Source organism: Hemiscyllium ocellatum, chromosome 19 (assembly GCF_020745735.1).
Source record: "Hemiscyllium ocellatum isolate sHemOce1 chromosome 19, sHemOce1.pat.X.cur, whole genome shotgun sequence".
Lineage (NCBI taxonomy): Eukaryota > Metazoa > Chordata > Chondrichthyes > Orectolobiformes > Hemiscylliidae > Hemiscyllium > Hemiscyllium ocellatum.
The window spans coordinates 56,088,639-56,107,699 of record NC_083419.1 but is presented as its reverse complement, the minus strand read 5'-3'; the positions used below and the strand labels follow the sequence as shown (position 1 = coordinate 56,107,699).

General features: G+C 39.5%; 1 protein-coding gene across 1 annotated transcript in view; it reads left to right on the top strand.

Annotated features, from left to right (window-relative positions):
- The window catches only part of znf800a (zinc finger protein 800a), a 114,946-nt gene extending 109,227 nt beyond the window's left edge, over nt 1-5,719 (top strand). The window contains exons 7-8 of the mRNA XM_060839490.1: nt 1,665-3,398; nt 5,161-5,719. Coding sequence (XP_060695473.1) covers nt 1,665-3,398; nt 5,161-5,174 — 1,748 coding nt within the window. The 3' untranslated portion in view covers nt 5,175-5,719. The remainder of the gene's footprint in view (nt 1-1,664; nt 3,399-5,160) is intronic.
- Nucleotides 5,720-19,061: the final 13,342 nt, after the last annotated feature.

Here is a 19,061-nt window from a genome sequence, read left to right as displayed (position 1 = left end):
CTAATACTGTTGTAGTTCACTGTACCCCAATTTAACACCTTCACCAGAAGATGCTGTTATCCCTATCCATGAGTATCTTAAAACTAGCAGTATTATGGTCGCTACTCCCAAAGTGCTCCACCAATGAAACTTCATTCACCTAGTCAGGCTCATTTCCCAAAACCAGGCCCAGAATAACCCCTTCCCTGGTTGGGCTGTTTGTGTACTGTCAAGAAATCTTCCTGAATACTCCTTACAAATTCTGTCCCATCCAAGCCCCTAGCACTGAGCGCATCCTAGTCGATATACAGGAAGTTAAAATCACCCACTACAACAACCCTGCTGTTTTAGATCTTTCCAGAATCTCTTCACAGATTCTTTCCTGTCTCCCGCAGGCTGCTGAGGCCTGTTTTATACACTCTGCATTGTAATCTCCCCTTTCCTATTCCTGAGTTCTACCCCTGTTGCCCCACCGTATGAATTGTCTGATGTGTTCTCCCTCACTACAGCTGTAAGATACCCCTTTATCAGTAATGTAGCTCCCTCATCCTTTTTACATCCCCTTCTACCACACCTGAAACATCTAAACCCTGGGGCATTCAGCTGCCAAACCTGTCCTTAAGTGTCTGTAATCACAATAATGTCAAAATAAGTCTTCGTAAAATTGCACTTTTCCACTTCCACTCTTCTTCACAACAGGGAGGGCAATGGCCTAGTGGTGTTATTGATGGACTGTTAATCCAGTGACCCAAGTAAAGTTGTGGGGACCCAGTTTCAAATCCCACCATAGCGCGTGATGGAATTTGAATTTAGCTTTACTTGCTTTCCCAAACTGCAAACACCTCCTTGCACGCTCTCTCTTTTAAAAGCAGCATTGACTTTTCATTTCCTTCACTTTCAGTTCACAGTAGCCATTTATTTCCCATCAATATGCAACCACTTCCTGTTCTCAGGCAATATATTGAAGATCTCTAGATCCAGTCTCTTTACAAATAGTCATCTTTCTTCAAATTTAAATCCACTCCAGTGATGAGCACAAAATCTGGTCTGACATTTTTCTGCAGTACTGTGATGACCCTGCACTATTGAAGGTGTCTCCTTTCAGATGTGGCCCTGTCTTCCCTCTCAGGTGGATTGTAAAAGTCGCAGGATGCAAATTGAAAATAATAAAGAATTCTCTTTGGTGTGAGCTGTTCTTTGTCCTTCAGCCAGCACCTCTTGAAAGCAAATTATTTGCTTGAAATTTCGTTTACTTTCTTTAGAACCTTGTCCTGTACAAATCAGATGGCATATTTCCAAGTTGGCTATCCTTAAAACTTAAGGTGCTGTAGGAGATTCTGAAGCCTTGAAAAATGCTATACAAGTATAAACTGTTCTTTCCTTACTGTCCTTTGATTAAATACTGTTATTCAGAATCTTACACAAATTTCTTTGTTTTGAGTCAAAGTGGAAACTGTTGTGTTACGGTCATAATTATTCGACAGAAATTATGACTAATTGACCTTTTGTAGATTATTTTTACAAGCATGTTAAAGCTGCAGTTTAAGTATTTGAATAATCTGCACCATTCCACCAAAATAATGAATTATATGTGATAAAATTTGGAATAATTTTATTTCGAACTTATTATTTTAAGATTTATTTTATGTACCCCACCCAAGTAAGCTATTTCTACAACTTTTTAGATTTCACAGATCCAAGCGATAAACAGAGTCACACGATACGGGAACTTTTGGAAGCAATTTATCCCAGGGTTGATAAGCAGGAATACATCATCAAACTGGAACCCATAGAAACAAATCATAATGCAGTGTACCAGCATGTAACTAGACTTGATGACCCAGTCCTCAATGTAGAGACATACAGTCCTCAAACATCAAGCCCATTGCCAGTACAAGAGTCAGACATTGAAAAGATGCCAGAGATTGTACCAGAGGAAGCATTGGAACTTGTCCATTCAGTTCCTACAGAGCTTATTAAGAAAGAAATATCAGCTCAAAGGTTAGAACAAAGTCCGGAGCCCCTCCTTACAGAGATAGAGATCTCCAATGGTTCCAGTCTTGCTGCCCACTTGGTCTGCTGCCTCTGTGCAAAAACTTTCAATTCCCGACGTAGTGTAAGGCGACACATTAGAAAAGTGCATAAAAAGAAGATGGAGGAGCTGAAAAAGTACATCGAAACAAAGAACAGTGCGGGGCACCAATCCTCTCTCTCGAACTCCAGGAAACGGTCAAAGGGCATTGGAATAGTCAGTGTAGGCAGGAACTGTCCTGTGTGCCACAAGTTCTTTGCCACAAAAGCAAATGTGCGTAGGCACTTCGATGAAGTGCACAGAGGCCTAAGGAGGGACTGCATTACACCCGACATCGCCACCAAACCAGGGCAGCCACTCAGCTTGGAAGAGACATCAACTGAGCACCCGGTGGTCCCTTTGCCTCGCAAGCGCAAGTCTTCCTCAAAAGCAGAATACAACCTGACAGCATGCAAGTGCCTTTTGTGCAAGAGAAAGTACAGCTCACAAGTCATGCTGAAGCGCCACATGCTGATTGTGCACAAAATGAATCTGGGAGAGAGTCTGTCTAAGCCTCCAGAGCAGAGTACAGCTATGGTGTGCTGTGTGGAGTTGACTGAAGCTAGTACCTACTGCACCGGCAACATCGAGGGGCCTCTGCTTGCCAGTAGGCCCTCACCTCAGGGCGAGCCCAAAGGCTCCAGTCTAACAGGTGAAAAGAAAATCACCCCAGTGCTGAAAAACAAAGTGAAACAAGAAAACGAGAGTCCAAAGGCTTCAAGTCCGGCTGCTGTAATTGGCCACTCCAAGCCCAAGAAACCCAAGCTCTCAATGGGTTTCGACTTCAAGCAGCTCTACTGCAAGCTGTGCAAACGGCAGTTCACCTCCAAGCAGAACTTGACAAAGCACATTGACCTGCACACAGACGGCAACAATTTCTACGTCAAGTTCTACAAGTGCCCACTGTGCACCTATGAGACACGTCGCAAGAGGGACGTCGTCCGGCACATAACAGTGGTGCACAAGAAGTCAACTCGCTACCTGGGCAAAATCACGGCCAACCTAGAGAGCCGGGCGGTGAAAAAACCGATCGAGTTTGTGTTGAACAGAGTGCCGAGGAGAGGCCCCCAGAGAGACGAAACCAAGCACGCCAAGAAGCACGACAGTACTTCTGCCTCCCCTGTCCCCTGTCCTGCTGTTGCTGGCAGGAAAACTGACGGAGCAGAGCCTGGCACTGAAGTTAAATTCACCAAACACTTCTCGCTGCACAAGTGCACTAAGTGCGGAAAAGCATTCGCCAAAAAAACCTACCTGGAGCATCACAAGAAGACACACAAAAATGCAATGGTGGCGCCGGAAGGAAATAAAAATGTTGGCCGCAGCACCCGATCCAAGGCCCTTCTCTCTGGTAAGAGTTGCAGTGATTTCATTAGTTTTGTGACTTTAAAAGCTATGATTTTTGTTTGCTTATCTTTATCCTGAGCCCCTCGTTTCAAAATTTGTCTTAACACTCAACATGGGTGAAGTCCTAGAGGACTGGAAAATAGCCAATGTTGTCCCAATGGTTAAGAAGGGTAACAGGGATAATCCAGGAAATTACAGGCCTGTAATCCTCAGGTTGGAGTTTGGGAAATTATTGGAAAAAATTCTGAGACAAGATCTATATTAGGTGAATTGGCCACACAAATTGCCCATAGTTTTAGGTACATTAGTCAGGGGTAAATATGGGGAATGGGTCAGGGTGGGTTGCTCTTTGGAGGGTTGGTGTGGACTTGTTGGGCCAAAGGGCCTGTTTTCATACTGTAGGGAATCTAATCTAATCCAATTTCATGCATTTAGAAGCAAATGGACTGATTTTAGTGACAGACGGCATGGTTTTGTGTGGGGAAGGTCGTGCCTTATTAACTCGATCGAGTTTTTTGAGGAGGTGACAAAGATGATTGAGGGAAAATGGTTGATGTTGTCTACATGGACTTCAATAAAGCCTTTGACAAGGTGCCTCATGGCAGACTGGCACAAAAGGTGAAATCACATGGTATCGGGGTGAGCAGACAAGATGGATACAGAACTGGCTTAGTCCTAGGAGACAGAGGGTAGTGGTGGAAAGATGCTTTTCAGAATGTATGGTAGTGACTATTAGTGTTGCACAGGGGTCAGTGCTGGGATCTCTGCTGTTTATGATCTACCTAAATGATTTGGAGGAAAACATAGCTGGTCTAATTAGTAAGTTTGCAGACAAAATAAAGATTGGTGGAATTGTGGATAATGAAGAGGATAGTCAGAAGATACAGCAGGATATAGATCAGTTGGAGGTATGGGCAGAAAAGTGGCAGATGGAGTTTAATCCAGACAAATGTGGGTGATGCATTTTGAAAGGTCAAGTACAGGTGGAAATGACACAGTGAATAGCAGAACCCTTAGGAGTGTCGATATGCAGAGGGATCTGGGTGAGCAAGTCCACAGATCAGTGAAGATGAGTCTTTGTCACATAGACTGCACCAGGGAAATAGTCTTTTTTTAAATTAGCAGGGCCCTATCCTCTACAAATAGGTATTTAATCTCTTATAATTACACAAAAACATTGTGAGACAGCATTCCTCTGTCACATCTCCTATGTCAACGCCTTGACCAATCTGAATCAGCCAACGTTTTTTTGAATATGAGCAAAACTTCAGAGAATCTGTTCCATAATACATCCTCCATGGTAACCACTCGAACAAGTAAACTTGACATATCAACCAATCTCATGCATATCTGTTGTTCCCTTTGACATTTGTCATTCTTGCACTTGTCCTGATGAGTGCGTAATGAAAAGTTTCAACAGCATTCTACTTTTTTTTGTAATATTGTCTAACAAGAGACTGAAAGTAATTCTGTTGCTGTAGCTTCAGTAAGATCATGAAGATGCTATAGAATATTAATGCGCTAAGTGTTTTTTTAGAAAAAGCTACTTTTGCTGACTCATTAGTAGGTGGAATAACCAAGAAATAATGGCATTTCTACCACATATATTTATGAAGAAAGGTCATTACTACCTTTTACTAATTAGCCAAGATTGCTGGTTGTATGACGGCTTAAACAATTTGGACATGCTACTACCACTTCTTAACAAACATGATATCAAACATAGCACATTAAACTTGTTTGTTTTTCAAATCCTCCCAACCCAGATAATTCCAGATGACATGTCAATAAATCAACTTGTTGGGATTCTTGTCGTTTGAAGATTCAATTTGGTAGCCAAGACACTGAAAATCATTGAGCAAATAGCAGCTGTGAAGAAATAGGAAACCAAAGCAGCATGGGCACGAAATTAGGAGCAATTCTGTGAAATGAAGTTTAAACCAAGAGATGAATGAATTTTTACGAACCAAAATGTAAAGTGGTACAACATTCCAGAATGGCGCTCCAGTCACTCTCTGGCAGAAATGCAATGTGCTCTACCAACATTGAATGGCAAGTTGCTTTCCAACACCTTGGTGAAATGTGCTCTGTGCTCACAAGAGTGAATAGATCTTGCAACTGACCAATCTTTTATGGTTGATTAAAAATCATGGTACAGTTATAATGCTGCTGTAGAGTGGTGTATGTTTGTTATGAACTCCCAGATCTCTGATGGCTTAGCAGGAACCAGAAGAATTTTGATTGGAACAAGGAGAGAGCAACATGCCATGGAACACACTGTATTGTTCTCCTGCAAAGACTCTGCTGTATATAACCTGACCTTTCTGTTTTAGGATCACAAATTCTAATTGCTGTGCATTCCTGAAGTCAATTAGAGAATGAAGAAACCAGCAGGCAATGACATTTCTTTTCTTGTCCTTTTTATATGTTTTCTAAGGGTGATGCTAAACTTTTGCATGTGATTGTGACTTCTAAAATCTTTACATATCTATAAAGAGATTGCAAGAAAATATGATTAACTGCACCACACTTATACTGAAATTAGAAACCATAACAGAAATATATCCTCATAGCAAGAGAAAACTAATTTATATCTAATTCTTATATAGTATATTGATTTTTAACATGTTCATTAAAATATAAATGTTTTGATAGTGAGTCATTCACAGGAGAAAGCAATAGATTTAAGATGTTTTTTTTTAACCATGATAGAGACTTTGTGTATGTATGCATAAATTAATGGATTCTGTTTAAAAGAGAATTTGTGTAGGTACAGCAAACTGTTTGCACTTAAGTCCAATATGCTCAGCTGAAGTATAATTTTATTTTGGGGTGCCCTTAGAAATATAGAAGATGTATATTGGAAAGTGAACAATGGCAAGAATATGCAAACTCTATAGCATCATTTACTGTCTATAGCTGTGTATCCTTTAAAAGTTGTTAGCCTTTCTTGATGCGAATTATACAGCAATTAGCTACTGTGGTTAATTATTTTCCTTGCAGAAAGTTTCCTTTTTTATAATTATTGGTCCATAACAATCTTAATATGACCAAAAATTGTGACTTACTAATGTTAAGCATTGAAGTATAGTAGGTTTTTAACATTTTAGTAAGGTGACAAATTGTTTTCTAGATTTGGCAATTTTTGGGTTGTTCAGTTAGATTGCAGCAACACAAGTTTTAGTTTGTTAAAATTCATCTCAATTTGACAGGACAGCTGTTTGGTGTTGAGGGTCAGGAGAAGTTATTAAAGTATAGGAAATAATGCATACCAGCAGTGAATGACAAAATCTCTTTTGAGATATCTGAACATCACTCTTTTTTATTTCTCATTTCTGATAATCCATTGTATTGATTGTAAAAGCGCATAATTTAACATTACCAATTTTCAGGAAATTTTGAATTCAGTCATTTGAGTTGTTTGAAATGGGAGGAGACTCGATGGGAGCCTGCTTGATAGTCAGCTGTCAAGCAGTTTTGCCTTCTCATTGCTATAGTTGTCTAACCTGACCTGGATGTAAACTAATTCAAGCTTTTTTTTTGTCAAATTGTGTGACCATGTCTAGTATCAAGTTTCAATTTTTTTTTAAATACCAGCCCTGTCCAGGGGATGGCTGGTAGCAAATTTTTACTCTTGCTGATATTAATTGAGAAGTCAGCATTTGTGTATGTATGTGTGTGTGGAGGTTGAGGGTGGTCTGACTTTCACTGGTGGTGTGGGCACTGGTGTATTTTAAGTCTTGGATTTGCTTGGGGGTCACCTTAGTCTTCAGCCTGTTGAGTTTGAAAAACTTCCCATCAAATTGAAATTGGTGACCCCCTTGTTGAAGTTGCTGCTGAGTAAGTTCCATGACCAGTCTAGCTGTGTGCTGAGCAGATTCAAAGTTTGGACTCCAGTCATTGCAAGGGATGGTTGCTTTCATCTTGTCATGCAGGAGTTGCATGGCAGTAACAAACTTAGCTAGGCACACAGTTCTCTGGAGTATCTTCTAAAGGGTTATATGGTCAATGCAGTCAAAGGCCTTTGACAGGTTATTAAGAACCATATGGAGCTCTTCATTTCAGATACTTGGATTTTCAAGTGACAAACATCATCGCTTTGATTTCTCAAAGAGTTCTTGGCTCTCTGGAAGAATGGGTAGGAGCTGGCCTAGGAGGGTTTTGTAGGAGAATCTTCCCTTGGAGGAGCCAAGGAATGTGCTTCTGTCCTTCTCTCAAATTGATTTATCACTCTACCTGAAAGAGTGATGTAGCAAAGGTGTGGTGTCATTCAAATTGATTTATCTTCAGATACATTGATTCATATGATGTCTATTGAAAAGTTTGCAGGTGTATATTCTAATTCTATTTGTAATGTTAGCAAAGAGTCAACTGTTAGAATGAATTTGTAGGCCTGAGTGTAACAGGACAAACAATCCAAATTGGACCAGTCTGACCAACTCACCAGTTGCTAAATTTGCCTGGACTGGAATTATGCCACATCACTGAAGGGAAGGCTGTATTTTAATTGAGCAACTTGGATTCTTAAGGCTATGACATCTGTGTAGGGATTTTGGTTCATGGATGCAACACCTTTCTCAAACCCAAAAATTAGAAGTCCTTTTGCTTCTATCTTAATTGTATCATTGTTTACTGAAAACTTGAAGCATGTTTTTTTTTGTATTATTGGCTGTACAGAAGTAAGGATATAATTGCTGAAGAGCTTCTAATTTACATCAGCATTGAAATGAATAGCTGTTGGGTAAAATGCCCTTATAGTTACCCTATTGTGTACGCATGTTTAGATTTGTTGCAATAAAAGGTTTGGCATGATACAACTATAATATCCTATAGTAACAACAAAATTGATATTTTTCCAAAATGAAGCACAAGAATAGTTTTATTAATGCTTTGCACTAAATAAATGCAGTGGATGCCTACCAATCTGAAATGATCGAAAAGCAAAATTCTCTTTTTCAGCTATTGCACAGGGAGAATTACTTGGGAGTGTAACTAGTCTTGAGGTCAAGCTAAATGCTATTTTTGAGGAAGCAAAATTGCATTCAGTTGTGTTGCATACAGTATGTCTTTGGTAAATATTGACTTGCTTAATATTATTTGACATTATATTGACACCATTCCAATATTATTTTTTTGATGCTGTCAGTTTCACTTTAATGTAGTTTACCAAACTTTCTGTTGCAGCCAGCCCTTCAAATAAACTGTTTCCTAGAACTTCTGGTCTCACCCCAGTACCTCTCCACCTCCCATCCCCCACTCGCGTCTGCTGCCACCTTTCTCTACTGACCTCGCTCTAAGCAGTGCCTGCCCTCCTCCCCTTCTCACCCAACCACCTGACTGATCGTTGACCCCCAGTTTTGTTTCCCTCTCAACCTTGCTCTTCAGCCTTGTCTCATTTCTCTTCCCACCCTCAGCCTGAGATATTGCGTGTAAATGATTCTGCAAGTTTGCTGCCAAAGTGCACTGATGAACATTGGCCACTACATGGGGTGTGGCAAATCTGACCGTTCTATCCAGTAAAGCAGTATTTTTAAAGATTGTGGGTCCCGGTTTGTGAGGAGTGTGGGAATTACACTGAGATTGCCACTCGGCTTCTGTTTGTATTAAGAATTCCACATTTTTAACAGGAGACTTTAATCTCCTGTAGTCCCAAACCCTGATAGGTTTCTTATAGTGCAGGATAGTTGAGGGAAGGTTAACTATATCCCCTTTTCTCATGGCAATCAGATGTCATGTCCTGGAAATTAAACATCCAGCATCATGGGCAGACTGACCACTCCTGTGAAAAGGTAAGCACATGAGGTAAGTATGAGAGGGTTGGACGCTAGGTGGGTAGGGATGAGTTGCTACGACCTGTGCACAAGATGGAGAAAAGGGCCAAGTAAGTGATCGAGGGTATTTTAGGGTGGGTGGGAGATACTGGGTCTGGTAGGGGATGTGAAGTTCGAGACAGACTGATGGGCGTTTGCCAGGAGGTGTCAAGTAAGCAGCTGGGGTGTAAAGGATCTGAAGGAGGAAGACCATGAGAATTCTTCCAGCATCCTCTGTTTTTATTTCATGTTTCTAGCATCCACAGTGTGTTGTTTTTATCCAGGTTTTTAGTCATCTATATTTTCCTGGCTTTTTCTTTAAACTTAACTTGATCTCCAAATTATATGGTTTTAATGGATACTTTGAGGGTGACAGCGATAAGGAATTGCCGTCAGAATCTTCAACTTTCCAACCAGTTCCCTTGGAATCTTTGAGCGTGGCGATTCTGCAGGAACTATCTATGTTGCAGAAGTGGTTATCTAGCCATCAGAAAATCAGGGCAGCGTGTAATTCCACATTTAGGTGATACATTTTACTTCGTGAGCTATTTCAGCTAAGAATGCAATTTTGCACATTTATGGTAGAGTGTTTCACCTCTTGCATTGGACACTTCTCAGCCAGAAAACAGAATGGAACCTAAATCTAGTTTTAACGTTTGGTTCCCATGGAAAATCCCATGATTCACTCAAAGGTGATTTTCGGGAATCGGACACAACTTTACTTGAGGGCTTACCCAATTGCGTACAAGGGAACTTTTAAACTTGTTTGTTTAAAGTCAGCTCAGCTCCTTTGAAGTGATAAAGTAATCCAATTTGTTTCTTGTTAGGCAAACGAATGATAGCAAAGTTTTCCTTCTGTTAATATTTACTGCTTTGCTTTAATATTTTATTGATAGCACCCTATTTAGACAGTAAGTTGATAAAATCATGAGTTTATTGAAGGCTTACTATTGAGGAACTTAGATATCCATTACCATTATTTATTAAGTATGTAACAAACAATAATTTCACAAGAATTTGAAATGCTCCACCCACCTTTTCTCTCCTTGTTTCAATGATTGCTTACTTTACAGAATCATGGAATTTTTATCGTGCAAAAGGAGACCATTCAGCCCTTTGTGTCTGCTTGGGGTCTTCAAATGAGCATCATTACCTCATGCCAATCTCTTGCATTTTTTTCCCAGATCCTTGCATGTTATTTCTATCCAGATAATCATCCTTGGGAATGCCTCAATTGAACATACCTCCACCATGTTTCCAGGCAGTGCATTCTCACTTCCCTAATTACGTGCTGTGAGAAAGCATTTTCTCTTGCATCACTTTAGCAGCATCTCTTGTTTTTTTTTGTTCTTGAGTAGAAGAGTCTCATTAATGTTGGCTACAGGCAGCACAAATTTCTCGGGTTTGGCTGGTTGTGTCGTGTTATCCGCTAGAAACTGGCTTGTTTTTTTTTCAGGGTGTGATAGAACTTTAAGTGTTGGCTGCTGAGGTTTGTCATAGGAATGTTGTGGTTGGCTTCAGCATGTAAAGTGGGAATGTCAGACACTGTTCCTTGGCTTTCATCATTATACAGGATTATGTGCACGCTGGGTGAGGATAAGATCAAACTTGGCTGTGATGTACGCTCCCGGCGGAAGGGTCTTTTCTGTATCATACGATTCTATTCTTTCCTAAGCTTGACTGCATTTTGTTTGAAGACTTCCAAGAATAATGGTTTCTGGGCTAAGGCACTGAATGCATTTCTGCAGTGAGGAAGTAAATGCCTTGGTGAGGTGAAGGCAGAAAGCCAAAACACACAATTGTTGAAGTGAAAGAAAACTATGTTAATGCTCCTCACTTCCAAAAAGAGAAGTTTAGTTTATGTAAACTGCTTTGTGTTCAAAGCAAGATCGATTAAATAAATCTCTGACTGTCAAGAGGTTCTAAAGCTTTAGCTTGAGTGAGTACTGTTGAGACAATTAAGGGTACAAGGGTAGTTTTTGAGTAATCCTGCCAGATAATTTTGTGCAATCTGGAAGCTCAAGTGTCCCTGAATGCATAAGGAGCCCGTTTAATGAAGAATTTAGTTAACCTCGTTACTTGATTTTAGGGGGCTATGAAAACAATATCACCTATGTTCCAGATGCAATTGATGCTTCTTCATGTGGAGCAGCTTTTAGTTAGCTGTTTGATTTTTTTTTTGTTTTGTTTTGAAGCGCACCAGTTTGCTGGAGCATGAGTGAACAATGAACTTGTGATTAGCAGCAAAGTAACTGAAGTAGTCGACCTTTGGTTTTAATAGTGAGAGGTCACTAGTTCTCCACCTTGTTCTTTGGGAGGATGCTTCTTCAGAATTTTAGAAAATTTTCCAGGTACCAGCACAGTTTATTGTCTTACAGAGCCAAGAAACCTGGCAATGGTGTTTCAGGTTAGCTTCACAACGAGGGGATTGGTACACACATGTTTGAAAAATTGGAGGGAAGGGAAGCAATTCAACAAACCTACGCAAATTATCTAGCTCGTTTGAAGGAGGCATTCTTGTGGTTTGCAATTTTCTGTGAATATTTTTCTTCAGAAATTCACAATCTTATTTCATTTTTCTGTGTGTGCACGTACTTATATGAAGGAATGTGTTGTTAATTGTACTGGGTATTACTTGCTGCTATAGGTAAATTGAATGTAGATGAACTTTGTTTCTGGAACAAAGATACACTGAGGAAGCCTGAATGAAGAGACTGTGCTGGTGCAGCAACCAGAGTAGTTGGTACAGCAGAGCAATCGAATATCAAGTCTGACTTAATCCATCTACTGTTTTATTCTGTGATGGTATCTATGACAAACTGTCTTGAACATTGTTCAGAGCAAAGAAAGAAAAATTGCCTAAGAATTCCTCTGGGTGGCAGTGACTAGCAATAGAGTATTGTACTGACAGTCACATTAAGTATAACAGTAAATAAAGCCATTGAAATTGAAGTTCTGTGCACTGTGTCTCTGTCTCTTATAGATTGCAGAATTAGTTTTTGTTCACTAGGACTTCACCTTTAGTTCTACAGTATTAGAACATGCCAGGCTCTAAACTGAAGAATCTTTTGTGCTTGATAAAATTTACATTCCTTCCACCCACCCCACACCATGTTGAGGCGGTATATTTTTATTGGGGTTGGAAGGGCTATCAATACTACTGGAGGGTAGTCCTCAAAGATTGCAATCTTGAGTTACTGTATTTCTGATCTTTACATGTTTAAGTATTATATACTTCTGCCTTGGCCATCAATGCCACATCCCTCTCTTAAAATTGTTGATGTTAAAGTGAAAGAAGTAGTCCCAGATAGATTCCTGTTGGACACAATGATCAACTTTAAACCACTTATGAAATTCCCTTTAGCTGTTACTGTTTCATCCCTTCCAATTTAGTAAAACTTTGCTATGGTTTTGGTAGGGAATACACAGAATACATGTTGAAAACCCACCAAGGTAGGTTGGGAAGTTTCATTGCCTTTTTACTTCCAGGTTTAGAAAAAAAAACACAATCGCATTAAAAGTGACCGTGAATTTGTGGTTATGTGAATCCACTAATGCTATTTCGGGAAGGAATTGTTCATTCTTACCTGGTCTGACACTAGACACACAGGAAAGTAGTTTATGCCTAACTGCTCCTAGTTCAAAGCAAATTGAGGATGGGCAATAATTGCTGGCCTTGTCAATGATACCTAGGATCCATGAAAAAATCTTTAAAGTCACACGCTAAGGTATAGAGGAACCTCGATTATCCATAGGACATGGGCAGGGAGTATTTCGTTTGGATAATCAAATGCCGGGTAACACAGTCAAACATCAAGACCTTGCAATCTTGTTTGGGTCATTTGAAATTTGGATAATGGAATACAGATAATCGAGATTCCTCTGTAAATGCCTTTAAGTTGTTCTGTGAAGATCAAATAGCCAAGTTGTAACAAAGAGCTCCTCCTTTCAAGATGTCGGCCTCAAACGACCTGCTCAAGGCAAACTGGGATGGTCAGGTAATACCAGCCTTGCAAGCAATGACGATATCCAAAATTGAATTTTAGAAGCTTAGATTTGTTGCTTTTGTTCTAATTCCACACATCTCAAATTATCCAGTGGTTTCCTAGTACGATCTTGTCAAAGGCTTCCTGAATCTCACTAATCACTGCATTTGCTACACTTCCCAGTCACCATATCTGTCACTTTGAAGAACTCTGGTATGGCAGCAAAATCTTCCCTTGAAATCCTATGCTTCACATTATTTTCTCACTCTCTCCTGGTTATTTAACAGTACATGTAATTACATAATCTCCAAGCTCCCTGATGATAAACGAACTGACCGGTTTTCCTTCAGGAAAATTGTTACATTAACCACTGACCAGTTCTATGACAACCGTTAACTCTCTGTAGCACTTACAAATGTAGAAGGAGAATCGACTGGCAGCACAGGGTGGTATTCTGCACAGTTTTCTTGGAATAGATTTATGGTTCAACCAAAATGGGATGTCTGATCCAAACTGTTTGACAGTGCAGGTACAGTATGAGGCTAATCAAGGGAAAGATGAGTGGTTGATTCAGCTGTCGGTGGTGTTGGTACAGAAGCTTGGCTGCACATCTTACAAGGAAGATCAGCTCAGACTGGAGATGATAATGTTGGGTTGGATGTGAAGCTATTACCAGAAGATCTCAGGTTACAGTTTGAGACGTAATAGTGGAACCAAGCAAATTCTTCCAAACCACTTCTATTGTCCTCAACTGGATAATTGGAGAGATACTTCCATGGGATAACATGGTAAGATTCGCATGATCGGTGCGTTTTGAGGTTCATAATTAAATTTGAATATACTGTTCTGTTCAACATACAGGTAATTGCCAATTTAAGTCTGCAAACTTAATAAGCTGAAGCAGGTTTTGACCTAAAATGTATGCTGAATAGATCTCCTTGACAGAAGAAACACCATAGTCCCTCGACCACTTACAGATTCCACAAAGCAAAACAGTCTTTTCCACGCTATTAACGAGCTCACTTCAGGTTCGTCTCAGGGAGAATCTCAAGAGAATGTGCAACAAAACCTAACAGTTAAGAACTTGCAAAGGAGTTAAGTTTTAAAGAGCAACAAAAATGGATTTCCGGTTCCCATCGGTTCAGATTTGTATATGCTTCTAATATCAGAATTAATGAAGGTATATTTTGGAGCTTTGAGTGTATCCTTAAAGGTCAAGGTGACTAGTTTCCTGCTGGGTACAGTTTGGCAAAAATGAAGACTCTGACTTCTGTTGTTTATATATATCCGTGGAAAAGTATTTTGTCTAATCCGAGAAAGTAATGGGATCATTACCTTTAGAAAAGACTGAACCAATATGACCATCTCTCTGAAGAAGCTGTTCTTTCCTGCTCCTTCCTTTACGCCGCAAACACCATCAATTCCCTGGATACATTGAAAATAAGGAAAAAATTCATTGTGTATCTTTTAAATCCACGTGACTTTTGAGTGCTAGAATGGCTTTCATGCCATCTTTTGGTAATGCTTGCTGATTGTTGCAATGGCTTCTCAGAAGTAACCTTTCATATACACCATTTGAAGAAACACGGGCGTGAACATGGAAATCCAAACCACTGTAACAAATAAAAACATTTGCTAGTAGCATAGTGGTTATTGATGAGGTCAGTGAGCTCTCCTATCCTCTCAACAAAAAGGTAAAGGGAGAAAACAAATTAGATTTGTTTTTAGGTGGCTCAGTGCCTAGCACTGCTGTCACACAGTGCCAGGGACCCAGGTTCAACTCTAGCCTCTGGCGTGTGTCTGAGTGGAGTTTGCACATTCTCCTTGTGTCTGCATGGGTTTCCTCTGGATGCTCTGGCTTCCTTTCACAATTCAAAAATGTGCAGTTTAAGTGAATAGGTCATGCAAAATTGCCCATCGTGTTAAGGGATGTGTAGGTTAGGTGCATTAGTCAGGGGTAAATGTAGGATAATAGAGGAGGGGAATGGGTCTGGGTGGGTTACTCTTTAGAGGTGTTGGTGTGGACTTGTTGGGCCAAAGGGCCTGTTTCCACTCTGTAGGGATTCTATAATTTATTACTCAAATGCTCGCATTATAGTCAAGACTGCAGCAATACCAAGCCCCCACTCTCATAAACTAGGAATCAAACTCTTACACTTTTTAAAAAACTGAAGGATTTGATCTAAATACCATGAGTTGTGGTTTCTTTTCCCACAAACCAACCTAGATTGACAAATCACTTTACAATCTCATGAGCAGCCTATTTAATCTCCAAGTAGAACTAAGTTCTTTACAAAAACTCTTACTGAAGAAAGCATTACACAAACTTTTAAAAACTTAGCACTGCGCAAAGTTCCTAACTATGGATCCTAACTCATAACAGTAGACGTGATACAGTACAATAGCAGATTGTTCAGCCCATCATATGTCTGCCCTTCTTTCATGGTTAACTACTTTCAGGTGCTTTCGCCACAGGACTGCAATGTTTTTCTTCAAAGTGTTTATCCAATGCTCTTTTGCAAGTTAATGTATAATCTGCTTCCATCACTGTTTCTGGCAGATTGCAGGTCATAATCAGAATTTGTGATGAGGAAATTTAATGGGATAGGCAAGTTAGATGAAATAAGTTGAGAGGGAACTTGTAGTGGAGTAGAATTAAAGCTCAGCACCATGGAACTCTATTTATGCTTTCCTATTATAGCTTTCTAACATCACTTGAGGGATTATTTTCCATAACACAGACCATATTTAACTCATCTTTTGAACAGCACAAAAGAGGCCAACTTTTCAAGAAATCTTTAACAATAGGACAAACCAAATTACAGGTTCCAATACTGTAATATTCTGATTCCACAAATAAAAAAATCTCTGGCAGTTCACAAGCCCTTTTGTTCTCAATTATTACCTTCAGTTCACAAACACAAAAATCAAGTAATTAACAAAATGCCACAATGCAGCAGCTTAGACTTGTACAACAGAGTAGTGGTGGGGGGGGGGAAGAAAGACATTTGCAACTGGACTGAGCCAGATGAGCCAAAATCATTTGTGAAAATAGAAACATCTGTGGAGAGAGAAACAGAATTAACATTTCAGGGCAGCGATGACCTTTCCTCAGCACCAAGGCAAGGTGGAAATGCAAGTGGGCTTTACACGAGTGAAGGGCGTGGAGTTGGGGATGCTGGTAGTGAGTGGAAGAGGAGAAAGTCTGAGCATGGAGTGCTGAAGGTTTGTGGTGCGGGCAAAGCACAAAAACACTGTCCAAATGAATGTGAACGGTGAGTCAGCAACCACTCAAATACAAAGTAAGTGAATAAAAAGTGAACAAGTATTTTGCTCAGTAGGACAGTGCTTCAGTTGCTGAAAAATGACATTGATGAAGCATTTCATTTTTGTACCCAGGACGAATGCAAGAATGCCAAAGTTTCCGCTGACCACAACAACTTATACTATTCTGTCAAATCTGACTGGCTGAGGCATTTATGATCCTGCATCCTGCAACATTTCTAAGCATCGATAAATTCAAATCACCAGAAAAGAATAAGGTAACAAATGATCAAAATTAAGGGTGCCAGAAAGAGAGGAGATTAATCCCTCTCCTTGCTTTACTCACATTTCATTGACTACCAGCACACCATAAAACAAGCAGACAGGTATTCCACTCCATCGGTTAGACTTAGGTGACATTGTCAGTTTTAGTTTAATTTATGATGGTCTAACCAACTACATCATACCATCATAAAGTAATGCAGACATTTGACTGCACTTTGCACTTCCTCATATATCTCTAGATTGAAAAAGTGATCAATCAAAATATAACCTCACATCCCTATTACTACAAGCAGTTAATTGTGTATAGATGTCTTTTAAACAGTGGCATTCACAACCTTCTCAACAAGCTTCCTATCACCTAACTATGATTTAATACTGTGTTAACAGTTTTACCGAGCTCTCTGAGTCCAATGCTTAGACAGCATTTGCCAGGATACAGCCCCCAACCAGTACATGAAGAGGCTGTTGGTCACATTAGATTCCAATGGTTTGTGGTTTGAAGCCATTGAGGATAGGTTATGCAAACATACCCAATGCAAAAGTCACAAAAATGAATTCTGTAACCCACTTCTCTATGTTTGAAGAAGAATGCCACTCCTATCTTTCATAAAGACACTTTTCAATTACAAAATATCTGTGCTACTTAGGTGTACGAGAATACATACATTTCAAATGAATCGACCGCCAAAGCCATGATCCAGCCAGGAAAGAAACAAGATCAACCAAAGTGAGTTTTTAAACCACTGTCATAAATCTAGAGATTACCTCACATAACAATTTAATGAAAGGAGATTCATTTTACTTTCAAGTCATAATTGGCACATTTGGTTGAATGCATGATGTAATTCATTTACAACACTTGGTAAAGAATTAAAAAAGTGATATAGAGTTTACCATAAGTTCAAATGTGACCTATGCTATCTCTCAGATGTTATTATTCTAATAATGCTGGTTTGGCCCTTTTATTTTGTTATAATTTATTGTTCTAGTTTTGAATAAAGTTAATAATAAATCATGCAAACAGATACTTCAACGTATAATTAGATCTTTGATTCTTCATTCTGAGCTGAATGAGTTTATATCAACAGTGGGTAATGAATCAGACAGGAGAAAATTGGCCAGGGTTTCAATTCCTAATCTCCTCCTGCTTCTTGTTAATGCATGTGTGTATATGTGAATGTGTAGCGTGGATAGGACAGGGCTGGTTGCAATACCGTCACTGTCCAGCAATCTGCTGACATTCATTATTGAAAATCTCACAGAACAATTTCCATTTGATTGAGGAGTAGACAGTTTCTGCTTTCTTATGGGAAGAATGTGGAAGGAAGGACAATGAAGAGAAACACTTGGACTTTGGTCACAATTTTGCTGATTTTTAATTATCCAATGGTTTCTAGAAATTTAAAATGACAGACTTAAGATACAGACATACCCTGTATCAATATAATTTGGTGTATTCAATGATCTTACAACTTCATTTAACAGTGAAATATTGACCAGAAAGTTATTTGTCCCCTGCCATGGAGGTGTTCATTATCTATTCCTGTCCAAAATTAGAATGTGTGTTGAAATTTATTTATATCTTAGTGTCTTTTTTTAAACATTATGCATCACCTTTTTAAATACTCGTTTGTTTCAGAATCTTTTGCAGCATTAGATTTTAACTGAATTTGTATGTATTTATTCCATATCGGCCATCTTGAAAGAAAAATATAGGAGACCGCTCTTCAAGGTAATCCAGGAGGCTGAATGACCTACTTCTATTCGTGTTGCTTATGGTCTGTTGAAGAGGTTAGAATCTGATTGACTCTTCATTTTGTTTTCAACTTTCAGATTCTTTTTTTTAGAGCACTTGGCTGTTAAAAGAAGGATTAAGTTACAGACTCAAAAAGTTTTTGAAGTTTGCAGAAGTAGGGTTAGCTAAGATTTATTTGAGGTAATAGGGGAATGAAACTGCAAGCTGTTCAGCAATTCTGAAGTTATCAGTCTCAGCAGGATGTGTAAGGGTGAAGCAAGCCAACAGGTCCAGTTTATGCTGCTGACTGTAAATCACAGCTGAAATCAAGCTAAAAAGCAGGGCTAAGGTGTTTCCACACAATCTCTGCACTCCTTGAGCAATTTTTTTTAAACCTGTGGAGAACAGGGAAAGTGAACTGAATTGAGAGAGGAGGTTGTGTACCAGCCTCCTCAGAAAGTGCCACCAGTCTTGAGGGAGTATGCCATGTAGACTTCAGGGTTAAAGCAATTCTGGTGCCTGGTATGCAGAGGAATGTAGTGAAGATTCCATGGTATTGAAGGGGTGGCGGGGTGGCAGGGTGGCTC